The following is a 16048-nucleotide window of genomic DNA, read 5'->3' as shown; positions in this document are numbered from 1 at the left end:
AACACTGGATGGCTTTAACAGCAGCTAACATAAGCACTTGCTATGTGCCAGGCATTTTTCTAATTGCTTTACACATGTTGTTTTTGTTTAAACCTCCAAACAAGACTATGAGCTGGATACTATTTTTAACCCCATTTTACAGGGTCGGGGGGAATGGTGAAAGGGAGGTAAGAAACTTGCCTAAAGTCATACAGCTGGGACAAATGTCAGTACAGGGATTAGAACCTAGACAGCCTGGCTTTAGAGTCTAGTAGTTCATAGTACACTGCTCTCCATATCCTATGGGTTATGTAGAATAGGCAAGGCTAAGTACTGAGAGGGTTAAGGGCTGGGAGCATATTGGGGATTGCAAACAGAAAAGGTGAGGTGAACATGAAGAACGTGAGACCGTCAATAACTGAATTTTTATGTAAGGTTGGTGGGAGGAGAGGCATAGCAGAGGTAGAAAACATTCCCACAAACCATCAGCAGCCTTTGCTGCCTTCTAGCTCTGGCTACCATTCTATTCTTGCAGGTCGGCGGTGGGAGTCTTCCTATGTGGTCCGCAGACTTTGGCAAAGAGCCTGAGCAAATGCTGTCGCCAGTACTCCAGCCTGGATCCTAGGAAGGTTCAATTCTACTTCAACAAAGAAAATTTCTGAGCTATAGGAATAAAGATAGTAACCTGCATTTAAGTCTCTTCATCTTCAACAATTTACTTGGTTTGGTCACGTTGAGGCAACCATTTAAAACAGTAACATAATTCTTTCAAGCCTCGAGTCCCTGGCACTCTTTTTTGATTGGATTCAACTTAGTAATCACTGAGCTTCATGGACCTAAGAACTTCAGAAGTTATCATAATTGCAAAGCCCATGGATTCTTTCTTTGGAAATCATTGTAAATCCTTCTGGAATGCCCTGATTGCAGCAAGGCCTGATAGCAGATGCAGTTGACAGTTACATAATTTAACCTCGGGTGATTCTGTTGATTCCAAGTGTTAACCATATCCTGGACTCTGGGTCATTCTCCTAGTCCTCCTACCCACCAAGAAAATTTCTAAGTAAGGTGATTTTTTTTCAAATAAAAATTTATTAAAGAATTAATGACAAAATATAATAAACATAAATAGTAAAACAACAAACATAAAATTACCAAGAACTCAATCCCTATATAACAGTATGTACATTCTGTTAAACATGGTCTTATCCAGTGTGAACAGCAACTTATGCTTTACTTATTTTTGTTTATCAAAAAATGAAGGATTTTTCTGTTTTATGAATAAATCTTTGTTACTTTATCTAGGCTCTCCATTTAGGAAAGATAATCTTGAAAGTATGCCAATCGTAACTGAAATTGTATCATAATGAAAGTCAGCTATGTTGTCATTAGCTTGCCTTGTTCTGTTGGAAATAATTGTGAAAACTTGAACTCCATCTTAGGATGATTATTTAGTCAACAAGGACTCTTTATTACCATTTTACTCAAGGGGAGTGATTAATGTCTTGTCTTAAAAAGATAATTTAAAATTTTGACATTTCCTTGGCTCCTACGTACCTATTAAGGAATCATTCAGTAACAGAAGCAAAATGCCTTTTCTTTCTCCTATCAAAATGCTCTTTTATTTTTTCCATCCACCTGGCTCTGGGGTGTCAGTAGTCACAGTGAATCAGTAGAAGGAAAGAAGACTGGGGCCCTTAAAAGAGGAAAAATAATACACATTTTGTTGTGCTCAAAGACAATTCAAGTCATAAGATTTACAAGAATGTTTCCACTGAATTAACATTAGTGCACCTATCTCTCTACCATTGTGACCAAAAATGAATGATTACTTCTAATTGTCCAGAAACCTACATGACTTGAAGGATTAGAAAAACTGAATTTTTTCAGTAACTAGTCTGAACAAAATAAAGGAAGGTCATGAACTCATGGTAGCTAATTGTGTTTCATGTATTAACTAGACATCAAGAAAAAATACTAATGGACGTTTCCGAGAGAATAGATTGGGATACCCCTGCTGTTACCAATTTCCCGGATTTCAGCTAATTTAAATTTAATAAGGCTTCTGGAACATGCACACTGTAGCTTTGATGATTTGGTTCCTATTAGACAACTGCTGACCAAATTATAATTTGATCTCCAATGAGTCTGATTTGGAATCTTAGTGTTCCTTAAAACTTATTATAGTGTGTTCTTAAGGAGAAAGACTGTATTCTCGGTCTCGATATCTCAATGTATTGACACTTCAAGTCATGGCTGCTGCTAAAATCAACATATCAAGGCCTAGAATGTTCATGGAAGCTAGCAGAAAAGGTAATGATAATAATAAATCCTACATACAATCAACATCTAAGCCCAAATTAGGGATGAGCAGGCTACCTAGAAAGCTTCTCAGCTGTTTTGATCAAGTTTTTCTGTGTAGGTTGCAATTATCGAGTATCTTTCTCAGCAAACTTTTGTTGTAGTAAATGCTTATACATGAGTACAAAATCTCTCAATTTTAATGTCCCTCATAATTTTGATTATCTTTGCATTCTTTTGCTTGACATGTAAGCAATATGCTATTACATTCTCTACACCTATGGCGGGCTTTTAATTCACTTGACCATAATCCTAACGCAGAGGCTAGGACTTTGAGAATATAAACAGATTCAGGAGTAGTTCCAGTGGAACTTTACTAATTATTAAGGCACCTCTTAACCTCTTGAGGTTGGCCTGATGGCGATAAATCATGTTTCTCCTTAATGCCACTATGAGAGAGAATACTAGGCCAGAAGAGCTATAGGTTATAGCCAGTGGCACTGATTGTGTTCACACCCATCTGAAAGGAAGAAGGCAGGGTCAGGCCTAATGGGCAATCTGACTGCTTATACATTTGGTCCTTTTGAAATAAATGAGAAAAATGTAAATGTAAAAATTTTAGAATTTCTATGTTTTAATTTCCTAGAATAAATCTGGTTACTGGGTAGGGCTGCACATTAGTAATTATTTATAAGGTAAGATGAAATGTATTGTTTGATTTCTGTTCAGTGTTTATTTCATCTTGAACACAGGAAAAATTAGTGGTTTTCTAAACTTTTAAAGTTAACTACCCAGACTGAAGAGTTTTAGAACAAGAAAATGTCAACAGTCTCTTGTGTTGCTGACACATTAAAACCAGTCCTTGTCTTAACTTGTCTTAACTTAAAAGCCCTTGTCTTAACTCTGAACTATGTATGTGAATAGACTAGTTCATTTCAGTTCATTCATTCAGTCTTGTCCAACTTTGTGACCCTAGGGACTGCAGCATGCTAGGCCTCCCAATCCATCACCAACTCCCGGAGTTTACTCAAACTCATGTCCACTGAGTTGGTGATGCCATCCAAACATCTCATCCTGTCATCCCCTTCCTGGTACTGACCAAAAAATACATTTTGATATTTGGATTTTTCTAGACTACACTGCTCTGCTATGTAGGCTCTTTGCTTCGCTGGCCTTGTGACCATTTTACAGCTCTAAGCACATGCTATTTTCTGAGCAGACTCAGAAGCTCTAGCAAGTTCTCAAAGGGCAAATATTATTTCTGTTGGAAGCAAACTAAGCAAAAACTAAGTTCCAGAAAACCCCGTTTCTGAGAAATTCTCAAATATCATTAAGAATAACTGGTTAACTTAAAAGGAAAAACAGCTATGCAACATTAAAGTACAATATTGCAGTAAGGGTAGAAAACACGTGTGAGGTTTCACCCTTGGAGTTCAGCCTTTTAAAAGCAAAAAGGTTATGCATATCAATTTGCAGTATACTAAAATTGTGTTCAAAGTTTATTTCAAGTCACAGAAAATATACAAACTAAGACAACAGAATGATTTGATTTTGTTCTGAGAGAAGGTGATAGGAGTCCTCCACCTGGCACCAATTTGAGTCATTCATGGGTTAGGATGCAGAAGTCATCTTTTTGCAACATTTCAACAAAGTAATCGAATTAATTTCCATATCTGTTGCCAGGTATTTTTGAAAACCTGTAAGGAAAAGTTGGGAGAAAGCCATTACAAGTGGAGACAAAGTTCTCTTCCCCAAACATCAGGAAGAAAAGAATTTAAAGGTAGGAGAAGGAGTCTAGGCACAAGAACAAATCACCAGGAACAGATTCCTAAGGTGTCTGCCTCCTGCTTCCCCAAAATAATCATCTCTTACAGTGGAGTTTCTCAACCTCAGCAGTACTGACATCTGGGGCCAGATAACTCTGTTATCAGGGGGTGTCCTGAGCATTACAGGAGGTTTAGCAGTATCTCTGGTCCCTACCCACTGAAAGCCAGTAGCACACCATACCCGCTAAAGCTGTGATAACCAAAAATGTCTCCAGACATTTCCCAGTATCATGTAGGCAAAACCACCTCTGGCTGAGAACCACTGACCTAATGGTAATGGTACATAAGCCTGTCAGTGATAGCAGAGCTGGATCACAACCAGTAAGGTATAGGATGGAGGGAGAGCCAACCTCTTGGCTCCAGTATGCACCAATACCAGCAAATACACATTAAAACCTTTCCAGTGGAAAATTGCGAAGAACTACATGCTCCACACGTACATATTAGTGGAGGTTTAAAAGAGTTAAAAGGTCAATGAGGTCTGTAGTCTAGTTAAGAGTCATGTACCAATGTACATTTCTTCCTTTTGCACTATAAACCAAAAAGGTATTATGTACAAGATTCCCAAAATTTGATCATTGTGGGAAGCTAAAGGAAAGGTGCATGTGGCTCTCTGTACTATTTTCCCAACTTCCTGTGAATTTCTAATTATTTCAAAATAAAAGATAAAACAAACAAAAAACCCTGCTCTGTGGTTTATGTGCAAGGCTTTGAAATGAAGTACCTTATAAGCAAGAATACACAAGGAGAGAAATTTCAGAAACATTTTTTACCTCTACTATCCCAAAACAATTTTCTCACATTCTAGGGGATACCTTTTCTGGCATAAATAGATCAGAAAAAGTAAGAGAGGACTAGTTTTTAAAAATCTATTCCTCTAACTCTAATAGGCAGTCTACACTTTCACTAAAGAAAATAGAATGCCTTGGGTATCTGGACTAAAATATCTAGTTGCACTGTAAGTCTGGTGCCATCCATCTATGACAGCTTCCCATTAAAGTTCAGTCAAGTTAATGTCTAGATACAGATATAATGCATACTTACAGTTTAAAAGTTTTAACAATATTACAAATATGGATTAAAATACAATATATTTAGTAAAGACTGCTAGTTAGTGTAAAGGAGACCACTGTTAAATGATATATGGACAGAAATTATTACAAAGAGGGAATAAAAAGCAGAAATTCAAAATGTGAAATTCCAACTGATATTGGGACAATGTAAATTTTAAACGGATTTTAAAAAGCAAAATTGTTTGTGAAATACAAGATGTTGGGGAAAAATTTTTTTTAAAAACCCTGTACATGTAATCAGGTTAGGTCACATGATTATGTTCCTTTCTAGCTGACTGAAGAGCAAGGAAACTAAGGGCAGTAGTGTACAGCAACCTCCAAAATGTACAGGGACTGATGGTGATGGTGGACATTCACTACCTTAAATTATGTGCTGTAACAGTTTAACCTCAAAATATTCAATGTAAAATAAATACTTGAAACTAAAATGTTTACATATTTTATTGAAATGGTTTGTATTTTCATTTTGATGGGAGAGTTGAGAATAAAATAACAACTGATTCTGGAAGAATACATACCAAACTATAGTTAGCAGTTATGTCTTTGGAATGAGACTGAGAAACCAGAGCTTTTACCCTGAACTTTCTACATTTCTATATTCAATTAATTTGGTTAATCATATTTTGATTTGATTTTGTTAATTTTGATTTGACTTTGGTTAATTTTTATTTGATTTTGATTGATTTGGTTAATCATAATTTGATCATATGTCACTGTTGCCAATTTTAGGAAAAAAAGGTTAAATGAGATTACAATCAATTCAACAACTATCACCTTGCCTATCACCTTCCCCTACCATGACAGGGACTGAGTTATTGAAGAGTGAAGGGTCTAGTCAAGAGGGGTACAGGCCTCAGGTAGTCTTGACATCAAGAGACTCTTGTTGGTTAAGCTTGAAAAGTACATACCCCAAATGCACCAGGAGCTTGTCTGACTCAGGCACACTAAGTCTGCTCACCTTTAAGGAGCTCCAGTAGATTTCTGTATTTGTTCCTTTAAGATCAGGATACTCTGCCTCTGCTCAGGAGGCAGCATGGCGATCTGGTCTGCAGTTAGTTGAAGAACCTGCATAATCAAAGCAGCCTGTGCAGAGGAAAAAAAAACATAATGAGTTTTAACAATGGTGGCTAAAAAACCACCACCGGCTTCTGTCCAAGACGGAAGGATAGTTCACATACAGAAAACCAAAAAATAAAAAATAAATAAAAAATCAAACCAAACCAAAGAAAAAAACAAAACCAGCTGATGAGAAGAGGCAAAATGAAAAGCACAGGTACAATGCCTAAGATTAGAAGATTCAAAGCAGACACATTCATGAACCCCAAATTCTTACTGATGAAGATGATATTGGTAACCCCTGGGAAATCTACAGTTTTTAATCCTTTGAAAGAATTGAATCCTTTGAAAGGAGCTTTGAAAGTTGCTCCTTTTCACAAGTTTTGAGCTCCCTACAATGGTCAAATATAGAAACAGAAAGATATGCTTGTGGGGAATCTGCTATCATCTTTAGGGATAAGGTATAAAAGGGAGGAAGAAAGGGATTTGGATTTCCAGGTCAATCAGGCCTGCACACAAAATATCTATTGGCAGATGAGTCTGAAAAGTTAAGACAAGCTACCACTGATGTATAGCCATTTAAGAATTTTAGGACCTGGCCCACAGATTTTCAGGTAACAAGATCATAAAGAATTATAAGAGTATAAGCATCATTTCCAAAGGGACTCTGAAGACCCAGGACCTCCACATGGTGACTATGAAAAGAGGACTCTAAAAGATTTGTGCAAATGGAGGCAGCTGGACAACATTACTTACCTTCTCATGGTCCTGTGGAGTGACTTGGTTCTGGCCAGGACTAAAGCCACCAGGCTGGCCTCCACCCTGAATGCTTGCTCCCTGCATGCCTGCTCCCTGCATGACTGGGACCTATGTGCACAGAGACAAAGAGAGATTTTTGGTACTTCTCATTTAGGTTACCAGAATCCAGTAATATTAACAACGTGAAAAAATAGGATCAGATTGTGGAGACGAGTAAAAAAGGCAAATAAATGACTCTGAAGATCAGTTCCTACTGTTAGCAACCGCAGAAGGCAGGGTTTAGCCAGAGATCAACTAGTAAGTTGATACATTTGCTTATGACAGCACCAGCATCATCAACAAATACCACAAAGCATAACTGCTTCTGCTGCTGCCAAGTCGCTTCAGTCATATGTGACTCTGTGCGACCCCACAGACAGCAGCCCACCAGGCTCCTCTGTCCCTGGGATTCTCCAGGTGAGAATACTGGAGTGGGGTGCCATTTCCTTCTCCAATGCATGCATGCATGCTAAGTCACTTCAGTCGTGTCCAACTCTGTGCGATCCCACAGATGGCAGTCCACCAGGCTCCTTGGTCCACAGGATTCTCTAGGCAAGAATACTGGAGTGGGTTGCCATTTCCTTCTCCACAAAGCACAACTGGATACTATTAAATCAAGCAAAATTCAGCCACATAAGCACAGGGAAAACTGACAGCATCTGAGAAACTATCGCTCAGCAGAAACAGAAATGAAAGCTGACATATTGTAGAATAACATATGCTGGCCCATTGGGGAGCTACATTCACAGGGATACTGCCTACCTCTAATTCAATCAAACACGGTTCGTCCCAAAGGGCCCTATCCCATAAGTAAGGCAGAAATGATCATAATGGCAGGGGCAGAAAGGAGACGGGAAGGTCTCTGGGGAAACGACTATTATTAGCCCAACATTTGTTTTTTTGTAACTTCCCTCAGAGAATACACAGCAGATGCTTTCTGCTAAATACAGACTAAGAAACATGATTGACCTGAGTTAACCAAGTGCAATTATATCATTCTTACTGGTATATAAGATCTTCAATGGGTTCAATCTTTTGGAAAACAAACAGAACCCAAGGAAAAGGCCTCAGAGCACCTAGAATACTTGTTAAAAGGTCCCTATGCTGGAATTATGTTCACACTCAAAGCATTCACCCAGAGCTTAGGTGGTGGTTGTTGATCAGCTGCTAAGTCGTCTCTTTCTAACTCTGTGAACCCATGACCTGCAGCATGGCAGGCTTCGCTGTCCTTCACTATCTCCTGGAGTTTGCTCAAAGTCATGTCCATTGAGTCAGTGATTCTACCTAACCATCTCATCCTCTGCCGCCCCTTTTCCTCTTGTCCTCAATCTTTCCTGTCATCAGGGTTTTTTCCAATGAATTGGCTGTTTGCAACCAGGTGGCTAAAGAATTGGAACTTCAGCTTCAGCATAAGTCCTTCTAATGAATATTCAGGGTTGATTTCCTTGAGGACTAACTGGTTTGATCTCTGCTGTCCAAAGGATACTCAACAGTCTTCTTGAGCACAACTCAAAAGCATCAATTTTTCAGTGCCCAGCCTTTTTTATGGCCCAACTCTCACGTCCATACATGATTACTAGAAAAAACCATAGATTTGACTATACGGACCTTTGCTGGCAAAGTGATGTCTCTGCTTTTTAATATGCTGTCTAGGTCTGTCATAGCTTTTCTTCCAAGGAGCAAGCGTCTTTTAATTTCATGGCTGCAGTCACCATCTGCAGTGATTTTGGAGACAAGAAAATAAAGTCTGATACTGTTTCCACTGTTTCCCCATCTATTTGCCATTAAGTGATGGCAGTGGATGCCATGATCTTGGTTTTTTTAATGTTGAGTTTTAAGCCAGCTTTTTCACTCTCCTCTTTCAACCTCATCAAGAGGCTCTTTAGTTCCTTTTCACTTTCTGCCATTAGAGTGGTATCAGCCGCATATCTGAGGTTACTGATATTTCTCCTGGTAATCTTGATTCCAGCTTGTGCTTCATCAAGCCTGGCATTTCACATGATGTAACCTGCATAAATGGTTGTCTGAGGAGGCCTTACAAATAGCTGTGAAAAGAAGAGAAGTGAAAAGCAAAGGAGAAAAGTAAAGATATAAGCATCTGAATGGAGAAGGCAATGGATGTGAGTTCCAAAGAATAGCAAGGAGAGATAAGAAAGCCTTCCTCAGTGATCAATGCAAAGAAATAGAGGAAAACAACAGAATGGGAAAGACTAGAGATCTCTTCAAGAAAATTAGAGATACCAAGGGACCATTTCATGCAAAGATGGGCTTGATAAAGGACAGAAATGGTATGGACCTAATAGAAGCAGAAGATTTTAATAAGAGGTGGCAAGAACACACAGAAGAACTGTACAAAAAAATCTTCATGACCCAGATAGTCATGATGGTGTGATCACCCACCTAGAGCCAGACATCCTGGAATGTGAAGTCAAGTGGGCCTTAGAAAGCATCACTCCAAACAAAGCTAGTGGAGGTGATGGAATTCCAGTTGAGCTATTTCAAATCCTGAAAGATGATGCTGTGAAAGTGCTGCACTCAATATGTCAGCAAATTGGGAAAACTCAGCAGTGGCCACAGGACTGGAAAAGGTCAGTTTTCATTCCAATTCCAAAGAAAGGCAATGCCAAAGAATGCTCAAACTATTGCACAATTGCAGTCATCTCACACGCTAGTAAAGTAATGCTCAAAATTCTCCAAGCCAGGCTTTAGCAATACGTGAACTGTGAACTTCCTGATGTTCAAGCTGGTTTTAGAAAAGGCAGAGGAACCAGAGATCAAATTGCCAACATCTGCTGGATCATCAAAAAAGCAAGAGAGTTCCAGAAAAACATCTATTTCTGCTTTATTGACTATGCCAAAGCCTTTGCCTGTGTGGATCACAATAAAGTGTGGAAAATTCTGAAAGAGATGGGAATACCAGACCACCTGACCTGCCTCTTGAGAAATCTGTATGCAGGTCAGGAAGCAAGTTAGAACTGGACATGGAAGAACAGACTGGTTCCAAATAGGAAAAGGAGTACATCAAGGTTGTATATTGTCACCCTGCTTATTTAACTTCTATGCAGAGTACATCATGAGAAACGCTGGGCTGGAATAAGCACAAGCTGGAATCAAGACTGCTGGGAGAAATATCAATGACCTCAGATATGCAGATGACACCATCCTTAAGGCAGAAAGTGAAGAAAAACTAAAGAGCCTCTTGATGAAGATGAAAGAGGAGAGTGACAAAGCTGGCTTAAAGCTCAACATTCAGAAAACTAAGATCATGGCATCTGGTCCCATCACTTCATGGGAAATAGATGGGGAAACAGTGGAAACAGTGTCAGACTTTATTTTGGGGGGCTCCAAAATCACTGCAGATGGTGACTGTAGCCACGAAATTAAAAGATGCTTACTCCTTGGAAGGAAAGTTATGACCCACCTAGATAGCATATTGAAAAGCAGAGATATTACTTTGCCAACAAAGGTCCGTCTAGTCAAGGCTATGGTTTTTCCAGTGGTCATGTATGGATGGGAAAGTTGGACTGTGAAGAAAGTTGAGTGCCAAAGAATTGATGCTTTTGAACTGTGGTGTTTGAGAAGACTCTTGAGAGTCTCTTGGACTGCAAGGAGATCTAACCAATCCATCCTAAAGGAGATCAGTCCTGGGTGTTCTTTGGAAGGACTGATGCTAAAGCTGAAGCTCCAGTACTTTGGCCACCTCATGCAAAGAGTTTGACTCATTGGAAAAGACTCTGATGCTGGGAGGGATTGGGGGCAGGAGAAGGGGATGACAGAGGATGAGAGAGCTGGATGGCATCACCGACTCAATGGACATGAGTTAGAGTGAGCTCCGGGAGCTGGTGATGGACAAGGAGGCCTGGCGTGCTGTGATTCATGGGGCCGCAAAGAGTCGGACACGACTGAGTGACTGAACTGAACCCTGCATATAAGTAAATAAGCAGGGTGACAATAAATAGCTTTGACGTACTCCTTTCCCAATTCAGAACGAGTCTGTTGTTCCATGTCCGGTTCCAACTATTGCTTTTTGTCCTGCATACAGGTTTCTCGGGGACAGGTAAGGTGGTCTGGTATTCCCACCTCTAAGAATTTTCCAGTTTGTTGTGATCCACAGAGTCAAAGGCTTTAGCATAGTCAATGTAGCAAAAGTACATGTTTTTTTTTTTAATTCCCTTGCTTTTTCTATAATCCAATGGATGTTGGCAATTTGATCTCTGCTCTTATTAAACACAAATTGTTAATATACATGTTACCTGCTTCCCCAGCAGATGAAAAGCAGCAAAGCATAAAAGAAATGTGGATAAACCATTAGGAGCAGATATCATAATAGCATTGTGAAGAACCAGGTGACAGTCTGACAGTGAAGGACACCAAAAAGCAAAGCAGGAAATAACTATGATTTCTATTATAGCATATATAATAATGAGTGGGTATATTTAATGATGACCTTGAGTAATCAAAAATGATCAAAATCATTTTTGCATCCTGTTTAAGAAAAGAAGAAAGCATAGTATATTTTATAAATGATTTTTCATTAAAATAGTTTAAAAACTTGGTTGAATAATTCTATTATCTTATTCATGTGCATGCATTAACTCAGTTCCCAAAGACACTAGAGACATGAAGCATTAAAACAGCTTGGTACAGATTGCTAACATACTATCACTTTCAGTTCTTTATCAATACTGAATCCAGAGACCAGTCTGAACCTCAATGATCTGTTATGGACCTGAAATATCTATGAGAATAACATTTTTGAGGCTTCAGTCAATACTAATTTGAGGTACTGTAATGTATAACCATTTAATAATGGCCATTTAAAGTTTCTAAAGAACCTGTTCTAGGCAGACAAGTAATAATACAGGTAAGCATGAGTCTAGGTTTACTAAGACAGTCCGAGTTTATGCTTTTACCTCACAGTAATTACTGACAGCACCCTCAAATGTGTCTCTGTATAGACAATAAGTTATATAATTACCTTAGTAATAAAAAGCCTTTATCAACAAGTTTCCAATTAGGTGGACAGAAGTTAATTTCAAAATTTGATTTAAAATTATGAATTAAGGATATACTATTAGGTTAAAAAACAAGGTGCAGAAAAGTGAAAGGAGGAAAAAATGAGAATGCATGTATATTCATATTGTAAAAATAGTATGTATTCTGATTTGCTAGAAAGATACATTATAATAAAATGTGGTTATCTACAAGAAATGGGGGTCATAGGGAGACAGGTAGAGGGAGGAAGGGAGGTCCTTACTGTCTATCTTTTATACATGAGTGAATGTATTTTATTTGTGTATAAGAAAACACATTGAACAATTTTTAAAAGTTTGAAGATAAAATTTTTTCTCTACCTCAAATCTAATTGGCTTTACAAAATCTACTGATGAAAACTATGACAAATTTAACATTGCAGAGTAACAAGTCCGAGTACTAGAAGATAAAGGACCAAGGAATTATTGACAAACAGTCTTCCAACCATTATTTTTGACATCCTTCTCAAAAGGCTTCTCAGTAGAATTATATAAGGACATCACGCAGTTATTTGTTACTTATCTCTCTACTAGAATGTAAGCTCTACAGGGGCAGGACTTTATTTTGCTCACTCTGCTCTATCCCCACTACCTATAGCTCTGTCTGATATACAGTAAGTGCTCAACAAATATTTGTTGAACGACTGAATGAAAGCATTAAAAACTCATTTTAATTATGAGGCTTACTGACCATAGAGGGCACAATAAAAATCAAGCCCCAAAACACATTTTTTAAAAAAGTACAACTAGAAAAACAGTAACCAAGTTTTTTCCTACACATACCAGAAAACAACATATTCACATTTCATATTAAAAAGGAGGGACAAATACACATATACACAATATACAATGTGCAGGCCACAGAGACGTAGCAGTATAGTAGGAAACAACATAGGTTCTGTTCCTTGCTCTACCACTTCTTAGTTTTGTGAATTTGGATAAGTCACCTGAATTCTTGGGTCTCAGTTTCCAAACCTATAAAATGAGAGAACTGGATGTCTGACATGTTCCATTCCACTCTGACCATACAGTTCTCTCTCATACACACATACACATGCATGCCTGAGAGGGAATAAAGCACAGAAACATATGGGAGAGAAAAGAGAAACACAAGTACATATAGGAAGGAGGAAGTCACACTGAAGAAATATGAAGGTGGAAGAGCTAGAGGCAAACATAAGTATTAGCAGAAAAAAAAAATAAGCAAACAAACTCACGGAGAAGATACATACGTACTACCTGAAGGGTAAAAAGGATGGAGATGACAACATATAGATAATCATAGCCCATCATAACACATAGCTGGAGAGCCAAATAAAGAGAAAGAAGAGAAAATTCAGTTGCACAGCTTTTAAGGTAAGCATTAGTAAACTGCCATTCATACTCCACTGTTCACTTTAGGCTATGTGATGAAAGTAAATTAAAACAGATTTCTGCAAACCTAAGATTAGCTAAATGACCACGAATAGCTCTTCATATGCTTGAATGCAGTAGTTCTTAGGGCTATACATTAGAATCATTTGGGGGAGGCTTTTCAAATTATCCATGCCTAGATTCTACCGATGTACACGCTGTCCCTTAAAATCAGGGGCTCTGTTCTGAATGGAATTTGAAATTGTGGGACAAGGTTACACTCATGGACTACACTCCTGGCAGTCAGAAAACCACCACAACCTAAGGAACAGAGAAACAAAAGGAAGGGAGATCCTAATCTTCCCCAACAAGCTCAGAAACCAGAAAGCAGTAATAATCAGCCTCAATAACCAATTCCTGAATAGATCAAGACTTCACATGGAAGTGAGAGTATTACACATACCTGTCTGGATCCCTGGGGTCCAACGGCCCCCATGTTAATTGGACTGGGACCTTGGATTCCACTAGGTATAGGGCCTCTTGGGCCTGGCACTGGGCCCCTTGTATCCATGCTTCTGGCCTCCATTCCTCTGACTTCCATTGCACGAGCCTCCATAGCGCGGGCCTCCATAGCACGGGCCTCCATTGCACGGGCCTCCATTGCACGGGCTTCTAATCCTCTAGCATCTAATCCTCTAGCCTCCATGGCTCGTGCATCTATGCCTCGTGGATCTCTTCCACCTATTAAAAAAAGTTGAAAGAAAAATATTCGGTAGCTACCAACATTTACTGCAAGAAGAACCAATAATCAAAGAAAGACAGAAATCTATTTTCTCCAGTCACATGTCCCCCAGCTACATGAGATTGCTTTCTCCTTCTCAATTTCTCAAATTTGCAGATAAACTTGAAAAATGTTTGCCAACTCTACTGCCCCAGCATTCTGTATCCCAGATTGGAGCCTAAGACAGAGCATTCATCATGAGTCCACAACTACCAGTCAGCTTTGTGACATGGTTTCCCCTCACCTCTGCCATCCAAGGGTGGACCCCTCTGATCTATCATGGGTCCTCTTGGCTCTGCCATTAGAGGTCTGGGCTCAGTTAATGGCCCTCCCCTCATCTCATGTGGGGGTGGGCCACGGCTGTCATGGCCAGGGACATGGTGCATGGGCGGACCCTGATGAGGTGGTCCCAGGTAACCTCTAGAGATGGAGAAAAAAATGTTATATTTTAAAAGAGAACAAAACAACATGAAAAGTGTCAACCAGAAGATCACTAAGTAAAAATTAGATAAAGAACTGATACAAACATCAGTCTGCAAATTCTAAGAGAATAACACAAAACAGATCAAAGACAAACTATAGAGATGTAAACCCATGTATTTCAGAATTTCATATTTTGTCAGGGAACTCATATTAAGGAGGAATTAGTGGATATTCATTATATATAATGAATACACAGTATGGTGCTTAAGAACATGGGTTACTGTATAGGTTCAAATCTGGGCTTTATCACGTATTAGTTGTGTTGATCTTCAGCACATTTGCTTAACTTCTTGATGCCTTGGTTTCTTCATCTGTAACATGGGACTGATATTAGTATCAACCTCAGGGTTAGTATCAATAACAGGGTTGTTGTGTAGATTTAATGAAATAATCTCAATAAAGTATTCAAGTATTCAAAGCAGATTCAGAGTCATAAACCCCATTAATATCCATTATTATTATTATTGCTATTATTAGTAGCTTTTTCCCAGTCTGATATGTCTGCTAGAATTTCTAATTCCTGAGGATGAAGTAGCAACGGTTAGTTCAAAATGACATACTTCAACTACAAATTCTGCCCAGCAAGTGCTTCGTTTTGGACAGTGGTCGTGAATATTTATCTTTTGAAATAAGCAAACAGGCACAAATGGTATAAGAAGACTTTGTTCTCAAAGCAAGGGAAAATTCTAATTCCTCCAATCTTTTTCTTCTGTGTCAGGGCTTACCTAGGTTCTACCTCTCCAGTTACAGAAAGTAAAGTGCCTCCACGTGGGTCATTTGGAGCATCTCCCAACAGACCTCGAGGCGTTGGGACGTTGGCAGGCAAGGGCCCACGCTGCATAGCTGCTCTGGGGTCTTGCATTGGCACTGACAGGGAAACAAACGGGGAGTTACTGCTGTGAAGGACACATATGGCAACAAGGAATGACTCTACCACTGACAACGTAGTTCAGACACTGTAGAGTGGATGAAAGCTCACCACAGCAGAGTCCTCTTGCAGCTCAAGAACAGAAGCAGGGTATAGGCAGAATCTGTGCCAGGTCAGAGGTATGGATGGAATTATATAAAGAGCAAACTGGGGAGCAACCTGCCAAGGCCTAGCACTGCAATCTGAAGAAGAAACTTGGGCCCATGGTTTTGCTTAGAATCAATCTTAGTTCAAGGACCAGAGCCACAAAAGTTAGGGTCTGGGCATATGTGAACACTGCCATGGCTCTGTGAGAACTGGCTGTCTCCTTACAGACTGCTATTCCATCCAAGCCTCCTGACACCAGTAGGGAGGGAGTACAGCCTCAGAAAGATGCCCATATCCTCCATGTTCTCTGCCCTGTGTGAAGACATCAATCTTAGGCCTGTGGCCCCAAGAGG

General features: G+C 39.2%; 2 protein-coding genes across 6 annotated transcripts in view; one reads left to right on the top strand and one right to left on the bottom strand.

The window, feature by feature from the left end:
- Positions 1 to 2893, top strand: part of NOX1 (NADPH oxidase 1) — a 179223-nt gene extending 176330 nt beyond the window's left edge. Inside the window, exon 13 of one of the 2 annotated variants that reach the window (XM_070291086.1) lies at positions 515 to 2893. In XM_070291086.1, the coding sequence (XP_070147187.1) occupies positions 515 to 641 (127 nt within the window). In that variant the 3' untranslated portion in view covers positions 642 to 2893. The remainder of the gene's footprint in view (positions 1 to 514) is intronic. The other variant, XM_070291085.1, reaches the window with a different exon arrangement.
- An 870-nt stretch (positions 2894 to 3763) lies between these two features.
- Positions 3764 to 16048, bottom strand: part of CSTF2 (cleavage stimulation factor subunit 2) — a 29142-nt gene continuing 16857 nt past the window's right edge. For 2 of the 4 annotated variants that reach the window (XM_070291087.1, XM_070291089.1), the window contains 6 exons: positions 15406 to 15547; positions 14442 to 14617; positions 13880 to 14157; positions 6989 to 7099; positions 6135 to 6259; positions 3764 to 3974 (listed from right to left, as the gene is read on the bottom strand). In XM_070291087.1, the coding sequence (XP_070147188.1) occupies positions 6137 to 6259; positions 6989 to 7099; positions 13880 to 14157; positions 14442 to 14617; positions 15406 to 15547 (830 nt within the window). In that variant the 3' untranslated portion in view covers positions 3764 to 3974; positions 6135 to 6136. Of the gene's footprint in view, positions 3975 to 6134; positions 6260 to 6988; positions 7100 to 8638; positions 8746 to 13879; positions 14158 to 14441; positions 14618 to 15405; positions 15548 to 16048 lie in introns of all 4 variants that reach the window. The other 2 variants (XR_011446244.1, XM_070291088.1) reach the window with 2 other exon arrangements.

The sequence above is a fragment of the Ovis canadensis genome, chromosome X (genome assembly GCF_042477335.2).
Source record: "Ovis canadensis isolate MfBH-ARS-UI-01 breed Bighorn chromosome X, ARS-UI_OviCan_v2, whole genome shotgun sequence".
NCBI lineage: Eukaryota > Metazoa > Chordata > Mammalia > Artiodactyla > Bovidae > Ovis > Ovis canadensis.
This window is presented reverse-complemented; position numbering and strand designations above follow the sequence as displayed.